The 20688-nt window shown below is 33.4% G+C and overlaps 1 protein-coding gene across 1 annotated transcript in view; it reads right to left on the bottom strand.

Moving 5' to 3' along the window:
* Positions 1-250: 250 nt before the first annotated feature.
* The window catches only part of LOC133197002 (uncharacterized), a 26506-nt gene continuing 6068 nt past the window's right edge, over positions 251-20688 (bottom strand). The window contains exons 4-31 of the mRNA XM_061332843.1: positions 20034-20136; positions 15101-15195; positions 14696-14956; positions 13470-13625; positions 12827-13172; positions 12549-12578; positions 12233-12321; positions 11707-11940; positions 11113-11283; positions 8390-8544; positions 7367-8054; positions 7166-7256; positions 6107-6372; positions 5329-5500; positions 5040-5135; positions 4337-4927; positions 3470-4021; positions 3309-3340; positions 2907-3076; positions 2584-2782; positions 2391-2495; positions 2026-2259; positions 1819-1939; positions 1456-1576; positions 1205-1247; positions 1079-1103; positions 478-801; positions 251-258 (exon numbers count right to left, since the gene is read on the bottom strand). Coding sequence (XP_061188827.1) covers positions 251-258; positions 478-801; positions 1079-1103; positions 1205-1247; positions 1456-1576; positions 1819-1939; positions 2026-2259; positions 2391-2495; positions 2584-2782; positions 2907-3076; positions 3309-3340; positions 3470-4021; positions 4337-4927; positions 5040-5135; positions 5329-5500; positions 6107-6372; positions 7166-7256; positions 7367-8054; positions 8390-8544; positions 11113-11283; positions 11707-11940; positions 12233-12321; positions 12549-12578; positions 12827-13172; positions 13470-13625; positions 14696-14956; positions 15101-15195; positions 20034-20136 — 5478 coding nt within the window. The remainder of the gene's footprint in view (positions 259-477; positions 802-1078; positions 1104-1204; positions 1248-1455; positions 1577-1818; positions 1940-2025; positions 2260-2390; positions 2496-2583; positions 2783-2906; positions 3077-3308; positions 3341-3469; positions 4022-4336; positions 4928-5039; positions 5136-5328; positions 5501-6106; positions 6373-7165; positions 7257-7366; positions 8055-8389; positions 8545-11112; positions 11284-11706; positions 11941-12232; positions 12322-12548; positions 12579-12826; positions 13173-13469; positions 13626-14695; positions 14957-15100; positions 15196-20033; positions 20137-20688) is intronic.

Raw genomic sequence — 20688 nt, 5'->3', positions numbered from 1 at the left:
TAAAGCAAAACAGTTTGCACTATAGTTTTGACGTCAAGTTCGGTATTATGACGTAACAATGGGGATATTCATGCTCATCCATGGTAGTTCATGAGAAAATGAACAATACTCTAATTTGCAAAGAATCTTAAGTAAACATATTTGGAAATGTAAATATATAAAATTGAAAGCATGTTTTCACGTGCAGATTGACACTGAATGACTGTAGCAGCGTCTTCTTTCTGTACAAGTTTTCATACATGTGGCGTAGCTACAAATCTAAAAGTAAAAATAGCCAGTTTTTGTTGTATGTAATGTATGTAACGTAAATGAATTGGATAATCATATCCTATTTTTATTTAATATCAAACGAAAGTAACCCTATTTCAGATGTTACCAGCATTTCTCATTGGCAAGTGTTTTATTAGAATTATTAATTTTTTTGCAAAATGAAAAAGGTTGTTATGGTAACAAAACTGAATAAAATGTTTACTGTACCCGGTAAGTAAGGCAGATTATATTCTCTCAGCAACGGAATCAATGAGGTCACGCCGGTCTTGGACTTTAATCCTTTCAGCCACGTGGACAAGATGGTCAGGAATTTTTCTTGATCGGATATGGGGACCGCGGTGATTCGCCTGAACAAGCACCTGTCCATGTTGAAAACATACTTCCGGTTCTCAACAGAAATAAAATAGGGAATATGATGGTCTTCAAACTTGGAGGTGAAGGTCACTTTGCATTTCTCTGCTAAATCCCGCCAGTGTTTCTGAACCGCTGCATTTTGGCTCAACTGGTTTATTTCTCTCACAAATTTCCAATCTGTTTACATTGCAAATAATATATCGATGATAAAATGATATACAAGTCATAAGATATTGAAACAGATTTTCATTGTTTTAGACATAAAAGCCAAAAAGAGTCATTTATTTGAATAACTTGCAAGATACTACAAGATGAAACTATGCTATTCAGTTAACTAAAAGGTGATTGAGTGGCAGATCTCTGTCATTCAGCCACTTTCCAGATCTTTCTGTGAGCATTCAGTTGACTCAATGGCGCAGTTTACATGTGACAGATATTTGAGTTAAAAGTATACCTTGTGTCGCAGATTGAAGTTGTCCCTGAGAAAAAATAGAAATATATACATATATATGTACTAAATTTATAGATCAGATAGCAAAAATATCAAAGGCTGAGTTAAACTGAAAATTAAGATTCCTACCCAGGGTAGCAAAACTTCCTTCACACATATTGCAGTGGGTGTCCTGAAGGAATCAAAAGAATGGTTAAGCTGACTTTATTTTGTACAGTTTATACTAGTACATTTATATCATGTTATGTATTTTGCATGCTTAATCTGTGTTCAATAAATAATGAATATACACAATCATTTTTAATAAATACAGGAAAATTTATTATGCCATGGAATATGAATATGTTGAAAGTAAGAGACAGTATATATTATGCCCTTACTTCATGTTGATTAGGCGAAGGCACACTACTATTCGATCAAAGTCCAGTTCCACTTGACATTCAGTCTTTTTCCAAGTAGCATTCTTCTCACGAATTAACACCCAGAACTCACGTGTTACCCCTTTTTAAGAAGAAGTAATTGTTTACCTTTCTTATTTTTTTTCTTCTTTATATTTCAACCCTTTTGCAAATTTGAAGAAGTCTATGCCCTAAGACCATAAATTGAGAACAGCAATATTAAAACAAGAGATCTATCGGAGAACGTTCACCTTGGTCATATTGCCCCCTTTCTCTCAAAATAATGCGAATCCTTTACTATAAATATATAATAGATAAATATAAAAACAGAAAATTTATACATACCATTAAAAATGTTTGACGTGGGTTGGTGTTTCAATGGCAAACAAATATCTATAGTGCCATTAATTTTTCTTGTAGAATAGAGCTGTAATATTGGACACAAGGCTGCAAACGGCTTCTCCACCTGAATAAATCAAACAAAGGTATAATAATTAGCGAAAAGAAATTTAACTCTAATAATCTTTCTTGTATATATTATTCTTGATATACCATAATAATAATATCCCCATTTTCCTGTACAGCATTTGCTGATATAGCAATGCCTATTCGTTTATCTGACCGAAGTCGAATGCACTGATCAGATTTAAGAAGACGATGGCGTTCTAGATCAGGAAATTTATGCAGTTCTCCAATATCGAGTTTAATAGATTCCTGTCGATGCACCACAAAGCAATGAGAGGGAACAGAATGGAACTTGCAGCAATACACTCCTAATGACTCTTCCTGAAAAAATACCGGGAAGCAATTTAGAACTGAAAAAAACCTTTACATAGATCACATATGTACACTAAACCTGCAAGAACAAATAAAAATCTATAGGACTACTTTTTAATATATTTTTTGGAAAATGCAACCTCACGTAAGAGCTTCGTCTGCCATGTTCTCATGTTGTCATAGCTACAATGAACGATATCTTCAGCCAGTATGCTACCATCTTTAAATGTTATTCTGGAACCACACTGCAATGTGTTTAAAAAAAATAATCAATCATCTGCCAAATACATATTTTTGGGATCCTAATAAAAAATTAAAGCAGTGATGTCTAACCTTAGCTGTTTGTAAATCGCCATTTATAATGAATTCAAACATATCAGTCTTTGCAGAACAGCTGTGTGGGATTTTGAAGCCACTAAGGATAAATAGAGAGAGCGGAACTTCGTAACAAATGATCTCTGGGGCATCCCCGGGTCTCAAGTATGGGAGGGTAAGAACTACCTTAGTCGATTTTGTCATTTGGTCAAAAAATCTGAAAAAATACTAACAAATCAGGAGAGAGCTTATGATAGAATATTAAATTCTTTCTTTTCCCCAAAATTAGAATATATACATTATTGTTCAATAAATAAACCGAGCCTTGAATTTGGTAATACCTATACTGAATGTCGTTGTTGTGTGCGGTTATACAGCATCCCAGCAAATTTCTCCTGTGATCTTTCTTGCAGATGAACATCATTGCTGTCGTAGAAAATGTCCACTCGATTTCTTCCTTTGTGATATCATTAAACTTTTGATCTATACAATCAATCTTCTTTTCTACTTTCTGAAGTTGGAAAATGCATAACATTCTATAGATGCTTTGTATTTGTTCGATTTATCTTTAAGTGAGTCAAATACAAAAAGTAAAAATAATAATTGTATTCTTTTATCTTTTTTATTTCATAAATTTAAGAGGGAGAAGGATGTTTCTCTATTAAAAAAATCTTTCTTGATTTATTTTTAATTTGTTCCACATAGAACTCATATGTTTAAAATCAATACAATATATAACTTGCCTTATACAGAGCATCATTGTTCTTACTCTTTGCTGAAACAAAACAAAAATCCATGCATTCATGTAACAATTTTGATCTTTGTCCGAAAAATCATATTTGATATGACAAAATCATATATAATATGAAATCATATATAATATGACAAATTTAGTATAACGTACGTGTTCTTCTAAAAATCAGTCGACGTAATACTTGATCAACTCTCCACCAGAAATGGTCGTTGAGTTCTTGGTTAAAAAGTACGTTTTGTGTCGCTTCCTTATCCGTTTGTAAGAGTTTAATGTAATAGAAGTTCCATGTAAGTATTCCGATAAAAATATTGATTCCAATGATTGACACCGTGAAGGCAAACAAACTGACAACAACTTGTGCTTGCATAGAAGACATGTCCACGTTAAAACGAAAGGATATCATAGACAATAGCATCTGAAGCAAAGTTCCTAACGCGGAATCCATGCTTTTGAAATCAAAAACATACCTGCCTAAAGTTAAATAAAGATACGAAGCAAAGGCCGTCAAAGAAATTGAAAGCAATATACTATAAGAAATTAGATCTGTTCTGGCTTTTGAAAGAGATTTTTCCAAGACAAACAGATGATAGTTGAAAGATAAAGGCTGTAATAAACGAAGGATCACTATGAAAAATACACCAGCTATACATAAACGGTAAATTTCGTCGTATAATTCTACTTCTTCAAACGACACAAAAGCTCCTGCAAAGAAAAAAAATAAAGCATCTTAAACAGGACATACAAAGTACTTTTCAAACAAACAATATACAGATGCACTTTTTCAATTACATGTAGCATAGATTCCATGAAGAAACCAGAAAGATCACCAATTTTCATGGAGAATTAATTTTTGTTGTTTTCATGGAGTGGAGTGACCCACGAATTCATATCCCCCACGAAATGTTAAAATTCAATATTGCAATATGATGTTTCTCCCAGTAATTTTCCTCAAACCAAAAAATGACCCCTCGAAAATAATTGATTTGACAGTATGCAATGAGATTGTAAAGTACTTACCATTGCTATCATTTATGTCATCTACTGCTTTGATAGTCTTGTCGATTCGAATGATAAAGAACACAATGGCCAATAGAGCCAACACTATTTCTGCTAATGTTATCCACATACCAAAGGTAACAAAACACTTTCGCTTTAATTTGAATACGTTTATCCCAAACAGAATCATCTTAACCACGATTATTATCACAAAGATTATCTGGAGACAAAGAATGATGTAATCCAATGCATACACGTACGGATATAAATTGGAGGACTTAGATATTGTTGTCATGGTAATGGCTCCATACTCAGAGATCTCAAAAACGACTTTCAAATGAGTAAATAGTCGGCTGTTGGCATTGAACGTGTTTGAATCTACGAATATTGCGCGGGTATTTCCATCTATCCACGTTTTAGATCTGAGTTGATTGACATGGTTGATGACCAGGGATTGCTTGGGACCCAGTTGCATTCGATATCCACCACCGCCGTAATACGCATATTTTCCCAAGTACGAAAAAGATTTCAGTTCCTTAGAAGATTTATACTGAAAGCTATAGTCAATTATTTCATTTTCATCAAAACAAGAAGAGTTGAATTTCTCCCAACCTGTGGATAAAAAAATCATGCCAGAATTTCTTCATTTTCCTTAATTTTAATTATATAATGAATAAATCAAAATAGAAAAACTCATTCATAAGAAAGTATAAGTATTCCTCACCTGGACAAAAATTTTCAGTGGATTCTGTTTCGATATCATAATCATTTGTGCACCTTGTTACAACATTCTGTACAACCTTTGGTCCACTGCAGTTCCCTGGTGCACGCAGAAATATTTTACTTGTATTATAAGAATAGCAGTAAGAAATTGAGATCTAATTTCTCTGGTAGGGCCAATATGTATAGCTGATTTCTTTGAATACTTAGAAGTTAAAACTTTTACGATTTTTACACAAGATTATTCATGTTAAGTAATTGTTAAATTGGCATTGTTGAAATAGTTTACTTACCATAAGAACGAACTTGTCTAAGTTGGATCAATGACATTCTATAATTGTATCCATCATAAGTAAACCTCTGTTCATACGCTGTCCTCAGATCGTCATTAACGAAATATTTGGTCCAAGTTGCATTAATATAATAATCAATTAACCAGGTCCAGATGTCATCTGTTGTGTTTACCTTCAAAAATAAACAAACAAAATCTTTTAACTCTTAATTATATTGTCCAATGACCCACACCGTACACAAAGTGAAGAAAGAATCTGAATCTTTTGTATTAATGCTTTGAATGAAAAACAAGGGCAGATAATCTTCAATTCAAATTATAAATTTAAATTTATCTCTTTTTTATGATAACTATGCTTGACAAAAAGGATTGTTATAAATACTGTTAAATACTTTAGCGGTCTGGATACTCTGTAGATTCATAATCCACAATTGTAAATTATGTAAAAGCATGGCATGCAAAACAACAAATGTAGGTCATAAACGACTAGTCAAATACTCCAGCACCTACATATATGCTCAATTTTGAATACATTAGAATCAAAATGAAAAAAATAAGAAAATATATTGTATAAGAGAGAGAGAGAGAGAGAGAGAGAGAGAGAGAGAGAGAGAGATTTTGGCTGCACAATGTAGTTACTATGGTCATTTTAATCATACATATACAAATTTTTGCTCTTTAACTATATCGAGTTAATAAAGATATGACAAATATGTATCAATAAACTGAATATAATTGATCTTTTTTTCTCTAAGCAAACAAGAATTTTCAGCTCATACCACAAAACTGTTGTTAATGGAAATGCTCATTGCCTCGTTCTGGCGGAAAGCCGTCGTAGTGGTGATGTGTGAGCAGATCATAGCGAGGATGAATATGTAAAATATACACAGAAGAAAAGACTTGAAGTGTTCTGCTAATTCATTGTCTAATTTGAATCTCTTCTTTTTCATCTGACTTTTTCTGGTATTTGCCTTTGCGATTGGACAAGGATGGTAAATGATTTTTGCCTCTACCACGTCGTCGCATTCTCCATCTACATCATCCTCTATTAAAAGGAAAATTTTAATAAGAAATTACTATATGATTTTTTAAAGTCATATATGGCGTATTTTTGATAAGTTCAGACTAACTAAAATTAAAAAAGATCTTTCTACTTGTTTTATTACTTTATATGAAGATAGGGCTTTCCTTAAATTACGCAATTTAAATCAATCGCGTTTCATCTAAATTAGAACTTTAAAACAATAACCGATTTATTTACCGACTCCGCATTTAAGTATCAGACACAGTTTAAAGTCAATTTAACTATAGAAACTTGGGGTTATTCAAGTTCAAAATAGGTGAAAATTTTAATTTGAACGTAATTAAGAAATATCATGTTTATATACACTCAAATCTCGTATTTTTATTTATCTTTTATTTTTTTTAGCTGATACGCCATATATAGCTTTAAAGTTTATGTTCAGCGATTTTAAACAAAGAGTTTTGAAAAACAAACGAAAAAAAAATCGAAAAAAACAAAACTGAAGCACCCCATTCTCAATCCCCCATAAAAAAACCCAAAACAAAAAGAAAAAGAAAAGAAAAAAGAAAGAAAGCAAAGCAATCAATTAAAAAATTACAAAACAAAACCTACTACAACAGCAACAACAAAAACAAATAAATCATATTTTAAAACAATAAACTTATACCCCCCCCCCCTCCAAAAAAAAAAACAACAAAACAAATTAAACATTAATTATATCAGAATCTTTAATATGAAAAAGTAAAACAAGCATAAAACATTACAATTCAGTGTTATGATGTCATGGCCTAACAGTAAACAAAATTAAACACACCTTTTACATTTTGATATGGATTTCCCACATCTGATAGCGTTTCCTTTGATCTTTGCAGGCAGCATGCAATCAGAATTGCAAAAAGTAGAACCTAAAATGTATAAAGTTAAAAAAAAGACTTACTTTATAATAATATTTGAAAGAAAAATTTTAAAATATCAAACAAGAAAGAAACATTGAAGAAAGTAGAAAAAACTCTACCTTCACTGGTTCCAGGATGAGGACGCCTAAGACTGTTCCAAACACAAATGACATTAGCCAATCATTTGTTTTGTCAGTTCCAAACTCTAACGAGTAAAGAAATGTAAATGTTCCTCCAGTAGTTATGCAGAGGCCGATTAGAGCATATGCAAAATATACACTCTGCCAAGGAAGTACGAGTCTCCGTTTTTTGTTCTCAATAGATACTATTTCTGATTCTTTTTGAGAATCGGAATAGCTTGTATTTTCTTGTTTTATCTTTCTGTTTTTAAAGATGGCAACAATAATTATAGATGGGACAAAGGTAATCAGAGATGACATGAACCCTACATACAGCTGTTTGTAGCTTAATTTAAACGGCCCCAACTGAACAGTTCTAATAGCACTGACTGTATCAGGATCTTGGTCTTCCTTTGATGGTTCTTGATTGAACCACATCGCAGACGCTACCATTGAGAGGAATAGAAGAGCCATTAGAGTCCAAAGTCTTTGAACTCTGGTAAATTGACTGTAATGTGGGCGTTTTGAGATCGAAAACCAGAGGTGATCATCAAAGAATCCCTTTCTTGCTGTTTCTGTGAAAATGGTTTCCCTAACAAGAAGACCCTTTGAAAGAGGTTCTAGAACAACCCATGTGTCACAATTTCCATATTGCTGTGATATCCATTCGCCACAAAGGAATGTATAGCTTCAAAATCAAATGGAAAAAAATAAAATTATTCGAAATTTTCATTATATGTAACCTCTCTCTTAAAGTCATTTTCGTTTGGAGATCCTTAGCTTCGCTGAATAAAATGCAATTACCATCATTAGCCCAGAGTAACAAATCTGAATTCATTAATTTTTCGAAAAAATAATCATTGATAGCTCATAGTTTAAATATTTAATCATTTATAATCTACATAATTATATGTACTAAGTGTTTATGCAGTAATTGATTTTAATTCTGTTAGTTATTGCTCAAAAAGAAATAAAATTTATTCCACGAGTAGATTTGTTTCATATAAAATAAATAACAAGTACCTCTCTTTGGTAGATAGATCTATAATGACAACTTTTGATAACATCCAATCCGGGGACCTTCCTTTATTGTCAGTCCACATTGTTAATCTTTTGAGTTTACCTAATTCATTCTCCGTTGACATAAAAAAGTTACTGCAGGTTCCTGCGCTGAAGTTCTGTTTGAAGTGCATTAAATTATTATTTTTTGACATTAAAAACAATTTATTTACTGTAAACATACTTTTTCACATGGGTTCATAATTTCGCGGAATCACAATATCTATCCAATCCGCCAATAGAGAATTACGCAGGTTTCTTGAATTATTATTACGTGTTCTTATTGCATTTTTGTTATGCTCTGACAAATTTCTGAGGAAAATTGTGACCGTCTACATTTTTTTTTTCAAAAAATTTCATAATTATTTTCTCCAAGTTCATGTATAAGCACGTTCGATATGATGCAAATATAAAAGGTATTTTGTGATTATTGACTGAGCTCTTATGAACGGCACGGTTCTTGTTGTAAAATATCGCAATTACTACAATTTACTTCATTAAATATCCTCTTTTCCACTTCAAATCCAATATTTTTAATTTTAGGATCATCGTACTTTTCTCTGATCATGAGGGAGAAATATGTTATTAGCTCACCTGAGCCGAAGGCTCAAGTGAGCTTTTCTGATCACATTTTGTCTGTAGTCCGTCTGTCCGTCTGTCCGTCTGTCTGTCCGTCTGTCCGTCTGTAAACTTTTCACATTTTCGACTTCTTCTCAAGAACCACTGGGCCAATTTCAACCAAACTTGCCACAAAGTATCTTTGGGTAAAGGGGATTCAAGTTTGTTAAAATGAAGGGCCACGCCCTCTTCCAAGGGGAGATAATTAAGAATTCGTGAAAAATTAATGGCATCATTAAAAAATCTTCTTCTCAAGAACCACTGTGCTTGAAAACATGAAACTTATGTGGAAGCATCCTCAGGTAGTGTAGATTCAAGTTTGTTCAAATCATGACCCCCGGGGCTAGGGTGGGGCCGCAATGGGCGATCGAAGTTTTACATAGGAAATATACAGGAAAAATCTTTAAAAATCTTCTTCTCAAGAACAGCAGAGCCATAATTGGTCATATTTATATGGTAGCATCCTCAGATAGTGTACATTCAAGTTTGTTCAAATCATGACCCCCGGGGGTCGGGTGGGGCCACAATGGGAGATCAAAGTTTTACATAGGAATATATAGGAAAGATCTTCAAAAATCTTCTTCTCAAGAACAGCAAAGCCATGATTGGTCATATTTACTTGGAAGCATCCTCAGGTAGTGTAGATTCAAGTTTGTTCAAATCATGACCCCCGGGGGTAGGGTGGGGCCACAATGGGCGATCAAAGTTTTACATAGGAATATATAGGAAAAATCTTTAAAAATCTTCTTCTCAAGAACAGCAAAGCCATGATTGGTCATATTTATATGGTAGCATCCTCAGATAGTGTACATTCAAATTTGTTCAAATCATGACCCCCGGGGATCGGGTGGGGCCACAATGGGAGATCAAAGTTTTACATAGGAACACATAGTAAAAATCTTCTTCTCAAGAACAGCAAAGCCATGATTGGTCATATTTATATGGTAGCATCCTCAGATGGTGTACGTTCAAATTTGTTCAAATCATGACCCCCGGGGGTCGGGTGGGGCCACAATGGGAGATCAAAGTTTTACATAGGAACACATAGTAAAAATTCTAAAAAAAATAAAAAAAAAAAAGATAATTTGTTAAGAATAGCAAAGCCATGATTGGTCATATTTATATGGTAGCATCCTCAGATAGTGTACATACAAATTTGTTCGAATCATGACCCCCCGGGGGTAGGGTGGGGCCACAATGGGCGATCAAAGTTTTACATTGGAACACATAGTAAAAATCTTTAAAAAAAACAATTTGTTAAGAATAGCAAAGCCATGATTGGTCATATTTATATGGAAGCATTCTTAGATAGTGTACATTCAAGTTTGTTCAAACATGACCCCTGGGGATCGGGTGGGGCCACAATGGGTGATGAAAGTTTTACATAGGAATACATAGGTTAAATCTTTAAAAATCTTCTACTCGAGAACAGCAAAGCCATGATTGGTCATATTTAAATGGAAGCATCCTCAGATAATGTAGATTCAAATTTGTTCAATTCCTGACACCCCCCCCCCCCAACCACTTTTATATTTAAACTTTTCAACGTTTCAAGATTGAAATGATTTCTGCTTTTTCCTAGCCATAGTGCTCAGGTGAGCGATGTGGCCCCTGGGCCTCTTGTATTTTTCTTTTCATCGGAATATACAGTCTTACAAAACAGGAATTTTGATATATCTAACTATAATAAAAAAAAATTTAAGGTTAAAAGGTTTGGATTTTTTTGTTTGCTTTACGTCCCATAAAGAATTTTTCAGTCATATTTATAGGACAAAGGAAGCAAATTAAGACCTGCTTTTGGCACTTATGGCCAAGGAGCAGTTATGGATCTTTTTCCTGTCAGTGCCTACTGCAACACGGGACATCGTTTTATATGGTCTTATTTGTTGGACGGGTCTCCACATCCTGTAATGGGATTGGAATTTGCGACGTAAGGATCATCTCCTTACGTTGCAATTCTCGAAAAGAACGCGGGCGATAGGAAGAAAGGTATTTATCTGAGATAATGAAAATAAAATGATGAAACTTCTAATATAGTCAGTAATAAATATTTGGATTTAACACATTACCTGACGTTGTCCGTCAAATAGAATACGGTCTCCAGTGGATCCCTTCGATCCCTCGAGAACAAAGTAAGGGGTTGATGTCAGTAGTCGTGATGATCTGATGGCGGTAAACACAGAAATTGTGTATTTATAGGAGTCTTGTCGCTTATTGTCAGCCAATGGCAAGTAATCCCACTAGGAATATTGAATAATGTAACTTTATTTATTAGTATCTTTGCAATATGAAGGGAGGCTTCTCAAAGAAAATGTTAAAGTATTTTTGAAAAGATTTAATAGATAAATAGAGTTTGTTCTTAACTTGTGTTAAATTCCCACTTTATTTCTAGCTAAACCATATGCATGAAAACCATACTCGTTTACTGGTTAACACAATGCTTGGTAACAATGATTAATAATGGATTAATTATTTTCATTATTTGGTATCGACGATTAATCGATTTATGTAAACATTCTTAAATGAAGAGATATTATATCATTATTTTCATGTATACAGTGTAGAAGTTTAATTGATACTACTAATGCTGAAATTTTAGTTCTGAATACATTTAGTTACCATTCAAAACGCCAAGTGTTAATTGTTCATGTTAAAATACTTACGATTAAATGATCACTTATGTCCATTCGTCTTAGAAATATAGTCAAAATTACAATCAACACAAATAAGATCACAAAAATTATGAGCACATGAGGTGTTAACCTAAGGCGCTCCAGAAAGTTTGTAAAGATGGCCTCAAAGTCAATCGTCGCTGGCGGAATAAACAGTGTATTGGATGCAAAGGTTCCGAAAAAAGTGCTCTTGAATTTAATATTGTTACCCTCTGCCTTGTCAATCTTAAATGACACACAAAAAGTAAAAAAATAATATTTAAAAAATACAAAAAAATATAAAAAAAAAAAATACAAAACCTTAAAACACTGTATTTAAAACATTCAGTACCCTTTCTGCAATCGATAGATATTTTGATTTTCTTATGTTTATTTACACCCATTACGTATATTGTTATCTTTCAAAATTTTATGCAAATTTTTACAGGAACTAATTTTTACATGTATTTTTTTTTGTTCTACAAGTTTTTTCCTTTTAGAATAGCCTTGTCATATGATTTTTGATTATTGTTCAAACCTCTGCTGAGTTGGAATCCGCCCATGTTGTACTACCTAGTTGTGACAAAGTTATTTCCTGCACACGGAACTGATGGACATTTGAAAAAGCTGTTAAAAACAGAATTAATCTTTGCAATTTCTTTCCTTTCTTAATTTGTGTATTACTGCTAGTTTTAAGTATTTTCAATGCAAATTTTGGTGTGACATTTTAAATCTTCTTTTATCTTTGTTGTTTTGAATTAATGATTGAAAACCATGTGAATTTTTCATGCCTATACATTTTCTAAAATTGAAAAAAAGTGAAGAACGAATATAATTATGTAAAGTTTTCTTACCTTGTCTTTTCTTTCGTTTTGCTACATCATCTGTAGAAAATGAAAGTATACATTACTTTCTACCCACTGTTTTCAAAACAAAAACAACCATCAAAATATTGATCAATCATACTGAAGCAATTAATATCCTTATCATTTAAACTCAATAACTAATTATAAAACTATTCTATACAGTAGTTTATGCTTTGCTGATATCACAAATTTCTGATTCGTGTGTGATTTTTTTTATATATTGTTAGCTAAAGTGTATCTTTCATGGCTTCGATGACAGTCCTTACCTTCACATCGTAGAGTAATTGCAAGAGGGTCCATATGACCACCCTTCCAATAATTTGTATTATAAATAGTGATCTGAAGCAGCTGGTTATCAAAAGTAACCGGTAGTCCATATGGTTTCGAATCAAGAATAAGGTTCATTCCCTTGGTTTTGACCAAAATGTCACGTTTGCTACTGGTGGGATATCCTGTGGTTCCATAGATACCATACATAGTACATTTTGAAAAGGAATTAATTTTCAGCTCCAGAACAAAAGCTGAATATGTTTCGTTCCGAAAAGCTACACACGTAGATCGGCCATCAGCCAACCTTTCCATATCACTCCAGGTGTGAGTTGCAGAGAACACCTAGAAGAGGATTTCACATTGCATGTATTTTACATTAGAAAATAGTAAAATTTGAGGTTTGAATATCGAAGCAAACAAAAAATAATTTTAAAAAAATCATCAATTTTACCCTTACTTTTAATTGATTTAGGGCTTTATTATTAAGATTTTCAAGTTAATATTTGAATATTTTACTATAATGCCGAATAAAATTTGAATTTTCAGAATAAATCAAAATAACATGGAAGATAAAGATACCTGTGTCGTGTCATTTCAACATGTCTATTGTAATTTCAACAATATGGAAGATGCAGATACCTGTGTCATGTCTACTGTCATATCGACAGGATCGTCCCGATCTCGGAGGTTAAGGATTTTTCCATTCTTGTCTGTCGTGACTACTTTTATTACTCCAGAGGCTACAGCATCCAAATTATCTACAAATCCATACGGGCTTTTGTGATATGTCAGCACCTGTAAAGATCATAATTATCCAAATGATGAACAAATTCACTGTAAATTTTATTCCGGTTATTCAATATACCTAAACCAATAAACCAATGGAAAATCCAGAAAAAGTTTATGTTGATATAAGAAAGAAATACAACTGAATTGGATAATTTTTTTTAATGCTACATGATAAACAGTTATTTCATTTTTAGACAATCGGAGTTGCACTAGAGAATAATTTTGCAACTATAGAGCATAACTTCTTATCAACTTTATTATCAAATTAATCAGTTACAAAAAGCACAAAAAGCTCAAGCACAAAAAGCAAAAACCTGAGAGAGGGCTTATATAGGCAAAGTGGCCGCTGCCCAGTCTTATTATGTATATAACATCACTCAATTATTGTTGCTTTAATCAATTACAAAAAGCACGAAAAGCTCAAGCACAAAAAGTAAAAAACAGAGAGAGGGCTTATATAGGCAAAGTGGCCGCTGCCCAGTCTTATTATGTATAGAACATCACTCAATTATTGTTGTTTTTAGATGTCAATATGATGAATTCACCACCTAAGGAGTATAATATTCACCGCATCCGAAGGACGCTGTGATTATTGTACTCCGAGGGGGCTAATTCATTAACATTGTATTGGCTGAAAAGGAAACAACAATAAAGGTTTTATTATATGATTCAACACCTAACCTTTCATATAACTAATGAAATCAATCTGAAAATTTTCGATCTATTTTTAGTCCAATGTAGTAGAAGAACGCAATGTTATATTTGTGTATTAGTATAACTTTGATTTCTACAATGCTGGATCTCAGACAATCAGAGAATTATTCAATTATAAAATAAAATATTGTTTAAAATAAGAAAGGTTCTGATATGGCCATTGAAAGTTGTGTTGAAAAATATACGACCCAAAAGTAAAAGTAGAAATTGATACCAAGTATTCAATATATATAAATTCAAATTTCAAAATGCACTGGGTGATATACACGTGTCTAAAAATTAAAAGATCAAGAAAATAGAATTATACTTCAAAAGTAAATTATTGTATTAGAATTAATGAGGAGAAAAAAGCCAATACATACACTAAGAACGATTGTCCTTCCGCCTATGGTGTCTTGGAATGTCTCCCAGTAAGGCAGCGTGACAGATCCATATGCAGCTTGGAATACAAATGGGAGATCTTTCCCTTTGGACTTGAGGATCGTGAAGGAGATAATTCCATCTTTTTCTATCGTTGTCATTTCTCCTTCTTCAACTCTGGTCATCCCCATTATACTTGTTATTTGCACTAAATTATCCTCGGCGTACGATAGGAGGGTAGAATACTGAAATGCATACTTCAGCTGACTTTCTTTATTTTGTGAAATATGTCTAAGAAAATTAACAAATCTGTTTTTATGAGAAACAATTGTAAAATAAGCATAGTCTGTTATGTTTCCTTGTTTCAATAAATAAATAAATAAATTTAATTAATTTAAAAAAAATACCAAAGTGGCATTCACACTGCAGTTGACTGTTTGGCCCACACCACATCCTTTGTCGTTCAATATCGTGACGATTGTTGTAAGAATCTCTACATAATCTGAAAATAATAATACTCTCGATTATAGTACAAAGTCTTTTTAGTTATGACAAACGCCATATCAAGATTGAAAGTTGAAGTATAAACAAGCGGAAAATTGGCCTGGACATGCAGTCATTTGAGTATTATGAATTTCTCAAAATTTAACTGGATTGTCCCTATCTTGAACGGGACCTCTTGTTTCAAATTTATTAAGTCAGGAGTTTCCCCTATGATTTGTAGCCAGGGGTCTAGAAATTCTGGATCAAAGAAGATACGTTACTCTGTAAAATGAATTTCAAAATGTAAGACCAACTCAGCTCTTATATCAAAGGACGCGTTTATTTTATTTTTAAAGAAGACTAGCCGCTCATTAAAATAATGCAAACAATTTGCTTTTTAGATCTCCAGGATAGTGGGAAAAAGGTTTTTAAAAACAAAAAGTAACGATGTTTTCACATTTGACAAACTTCGACACATCTTTGCCTCTGGTCCATCGACCAGGAATCTATGTGTTAATTATAAACATGCAAACAGTTTCTCTGCTTGATGTCCATGAGTATGAAGATTTTATGATTTTATGATGTGACGAGATTTCAATACCTGACCAACTTATCTCCACATTGAGGCCTGACGTCAGGAATTTTTCAATTTTTGCAAAGGTTTCAATATTTATTGAAACAGGTACATGTATAAAGTTTGCCAAGAAGATGTCTTGCATTTTCATTTTGTTACTAAAAAAGCAACCTGGGGTCGAACCCTTGACCTAAATGTAGGTTCCATGAATGAACATTGTTCAAAAAAGGTTCGATGCTTAATATAAACATGTTAAGAGTTTGCATGCTAGATATCCATGAGTAAGGATTTTATAAGATGTACTATAGTTTCAATATACATGTATGACAATTTAGCAACGAGCATGTATTTCTGCTGATGGACAATCTACCCCGAGGATACTAGTACTTGTCGTTCAGTTTATATACTTCAATGGATATTAAAAAGATAAAGAATTCCACCCTGATTGACATCTCGTCCAGTATAAACTAAACTGTTGAGTCTACAAGGGGCACAGACTCTACCAGAATGGTTTGCTGCACCCCAGATTGTCTTTCGAGATATAAAGAATTTGTTTAATATACAGTCTTAAGATAACAGTTTTGATATAAAGCAGACACCACCTCACTAAAATAAAAGATTGTAAAGTTTCGATCAGAGATGTTTTTGACAATTCAGATTTGGATACTATGTGTTCCAATTCTAAATATCGTACCAAATAGAAAAACTTGTGATGTTTTAAAAAACCTGAAAGAACGCACGCTAACTCTCGATTCCTGCCTACATTTCACACCCATTTAATTCAATACCAATTTCAATTTCGCCATAAAATCTTTCTTGAATGCAAAGAAGAGTTCAATGGTAATTGATTAATAATTTTAATACCAGTGTTAAATAGTTAATTACTCTTAATTGCAGCCCCTTTTGTGGGGAGTAGACGATGTTTTCCGCTGGAATCGGACTTGAAAGCATCAGCATATTTTTAAATATTCTAGGATATGGATAAATGTTCCTTAAATCTTTTCTTATGTTTTACGCATATAAAATCAAACATATGTAATTGATAAAATACATTGTTTAAGTTGTAAACCCCTTCGAAATTGGTGAAAAAATGAGCATTTCTGTCGTTTTTTGCCTGTAAACATATGTCCCCCCCCCCCCCCGTGAAATCAAAAAGCTTTGGTATAAATTTGTGAAATAACAATCCATATTACCTGTCAAAAGGAATTTTTGAATTTTTGTTTCACGGGGGGGGGGGGGGGGGGAGGAGGAGGGAGGGAAGACGTTTTAAGAATATTTTCCGTTTTCTGTTGATTTCTATAGTGAAAAACACAAGTTTTACCAAAACTATAGCGTTATCTCTCTTTGTTTTCCCAAATAAGTAATGTTTTATAAAAATTTATATAAATATATATATATATATATATATATATATGAAAAATCATTCAAATGTGTTAACTTTTGAAAATTGACTTGGAGGTAGGCGGGAGAACAATACTATCGTTCGCAGTTCTTTCTTTTAATAACAACTTCACTGGACGTTTTAATACCAGAACTTGTAAAGATATGAGTTGCAAGTCCTCTAACGTTGTCAGTGGAATTCAATGTGATCTATGGGGCCTTGTTTGTGTTGGAGAAACTAAGAGAATGTCGGGACGTAGATTTTAAATAAACAATGGAGATAACCACATCTTCATAATTATTCCAATTCCTCCGACTATTCTGCTTTTTCTATGAGGGTCAGAATTTTAGAAGAAAAAAACCCTTCCCACAATGCACTTATTTTAGTACTCCATTCCGTAGACAACGAGAAGAATACTCGATTAGGAAACTCGGAACTTCATTTCCATATGGTTACGAAGACCACATCAATATTGTAGTAAATCTTTCAAGTGTACCAATTTGAATGCGATTAGACTTTTTAACAAAACACCTAGGTGTAAGCGCATGATGATGGACATCGCTCATAATAAGCCAAATATACACAAAGTCTCATTTGATTTGCTTTTACCTTTCGTCAATAAGAAATAAACTTTACTCTCTGCCTCTGTGCCCTTGAAAATTTTATATTGATTAATCGAGAACCTTATGTCGAATTTTCAACATCAGAATACAGACTAGAGTTTGAGATTATGAATGTTGCCCAATACAGGGTCTATAAGCCACAACGAAGATAAAAATCAGAGTCAACCCGTCGTTTTAGATATTTATTAAAGAATCGCATAAGAAAAAGTAAAGGGAAAATGCGAACTATCTATTCTTCCGTTTTCAGTAGACCGGAAGTGACAAAAAATAAGAAAGACTACATTAAAAAAATGTTTTGGTTCCAGCTGACAAAACTTGTAACAATAGTCTTAATATCAGGCTCATTAGCTCAACTGCATTTTTGAATAACTGTTACAATTCCATTTCCACTTTGCATGATAATCCAACCTATACCCAGAGTTCCCTTTCAAATGATGAAATTCTTCCAAATTATTTTTTTAGTTTTAAGTATTTTCAACATTCCATTCAATGGAAGTTAGTTTAATTTACGGTACCAATAATGGATTCCAAAACTTCATAAATAGCATATATTGCAGGGTCCAGTAAATGTTCAACCGAGCCCTTATCCTTACTCCTCACTAAAATATAAACTGCCGTGGAGGAGAATCTTTAGACGTATTGTGCAACTACATATTCAAGAAATGAAGTGGTGTAGATCAAATAAAGTTATACTGACGTATAATAATAATATAGATTATTGAAATGAATATGAGATAATCTCATTTAATTGTTTGGATAGCATTAAACAATAAGACACAACTTGGTACAAGTTATCTAGTTCATGGGAAAGTCAGCTTCAGGATGAGTTAACTAGTATAGCAATTTCCTCTTCCTCTTCAACATCCAGTGAGTTTGGTCATTAGTAAAAGTTACAAGCAAAAATCCAGTCCAATCCAAGACGATTTGGATAGTGGGATCTTCAATACCTTATTGGGCTGGTGAGGAGGCAGGGAGGAGACCGGGTGGAAAGAACCTTAATCTTGGGATGGACATCACTTGGAAGGGAATTAGAGGGCTGAAATGGGAAGATCTTGACAAAGTGTTAACAGATGAACTCAAACATCAACCACACCCAGATGTACTAGTCATTCACGCAGGGTCAAATGATTTAACAACGTCTGGCAATACTGCACTTAGATTTTCACATGAAATTCAATGTAGTTTGTATCGTTATAATGTATTGCTTCCTAAGACTTTGCTCATTTGGTCAACAATGCTTCCCCGTCTTTATTGGCATGGCGCACCTCTTGGCAAGGGTGGGGCTAAGATTGATTTAAAACGGCGTAAGGTGAATAAGGCCGTTAGAAAATTCATTACATCCGAAGTTAATGGGGCTTGCATTTTTCATGACAAAAATTTCAATGTTCATCAAAGCAGTTTATTTAGATATGATGGAACTCATTTATCTGAAAGGGGGAATAAGGCTTATTTAAATAATATCCAGGGTGGTTTGGAATTCATTTTAGGGGGAAAGGGCAAAATTTTCCCTCCTCAGTAATATCCTTTGTTTGTTTAGTCAGATTTCAGTTGCGATGACGCGATGACCTGTAATTTCCTAGTTTAGGATTGCTACATATATAAATATTAATTTTGGTGCAAATTGTTGTGGGGAACATCATATCGATGTTAGTGGCGGGGTCAAGGGAAACATCATCCTTGTGCATGCTTAACCTGTTTGTCTCTGCCCATCTGCATCAAAGCATGAGGGGGGTCTCATGGCTGTGTTTTAACATGGAAGTTAAATGCCATTGAGGAAATGTGTAGAATAAATGTAAATTGCTAGGGATCTGCAGCATTTCAGTGCTCAGACCCCCTCTACCTATATAAAAGTAGGAGAGGCTACAGACTGGTTGGTGTTAAAATTCTAAACCAGGTAGCAAGCCAGAGGCAGGGTGTAAAAGCTGTGCAGCTTGTGTGCCTAGCCATCATGCGTGTGTCAGGCATGGGGTTCCATGGCACTCGCATCTAAGCGAGGCCACTAGTTTGCCCGTTTGTTTATGGTATCCTAGTTGTCTCCCTTGACTCCTACAAAATTTGCGGCCATTTCCATCCAACATTGTGTGTGTTGTATTATTATGATCTTGTTTCTCAATAAATTAGTAAAGTTATAATTGGTGTTTTCAATTCTCAGAGCTGTCTCGAAGACAGTTTCAGTATAATGGTATTGAAAAGGCAGAGAAAGCAAAGCAAGAATATCATGGGCTGCAATATTCAATTAATAGGTCACCAGAGCTACAGGTTACTTAAATAGACCATACCCTCTGTTAACGGTAGAAAGTCAGCATTTTTCATGGCGTATTTCTTTCTTGTTTGGTTCCTCATTTCAGTGGCAATTATATCCAAGACCTCATTTGTATAGTTCTATAAAAAAAATTCTAATTATAAAAATGCAAAAGGTGTTTTTATTTCATTTTATTTGTGATATATACTTAAAACAAAAGATGTCGATTGTAATGAAAAAAAAAACCCCAGTGAATATGAAAATTAATTTGTATAATGATACTCAAACGTTGATGAATCATGGTTGCTTTTTTCGCATTTTAAAAAATGTCGATATTTTACTATTATCAAACATAAATGGCCAAATTTTAATTAATTCATCGCCAGCACAATAATTATAATCAATTTATAAATACCTGTCAAAAGCAATTTTTGTTTCACGGGGACCGGGGATTGGGGGTGGGAGGGTTAAAAATATATTCCCATTTCGTCTGTTTTCTACTTTACTAGATAAAGACGTTAATTGCAATCTAACAACAAAGCTTTCTGATAAACGAGATGACTTCAACTTTTCAATCGTAAACTTCCCTTACTTATGTAGCAATATACCCTTATCACCTGCAAATGAGGTTTATGTCTCTCAGTTGATTCGATACGCAAGAGCATTCTCTACGTATGAACAATTTCTAAAAC

Source organism: Saccostrea echinata, unplaced genomic scaffold (assembly GCF_033153115.1).
Source record: "Saccostrea echinata isolate AGI-Se365-2 ecotype Australia unplaced genomic scaffold, CSIRO_AGI_Sech_v1 ptg000030l, whole genome shotgun sequence".
Taxonomy (NCBI): Eukaryota; Metazoa; Mollusca; class Bivalvia; order Ostreida; family Ostreidae; genus Saccostrea; species Saccostrea echinata.
Note: the sequence above shows the minus strand (reverse complement) of the source record. Positions and strands in the feature narration are given on the sequence as shown.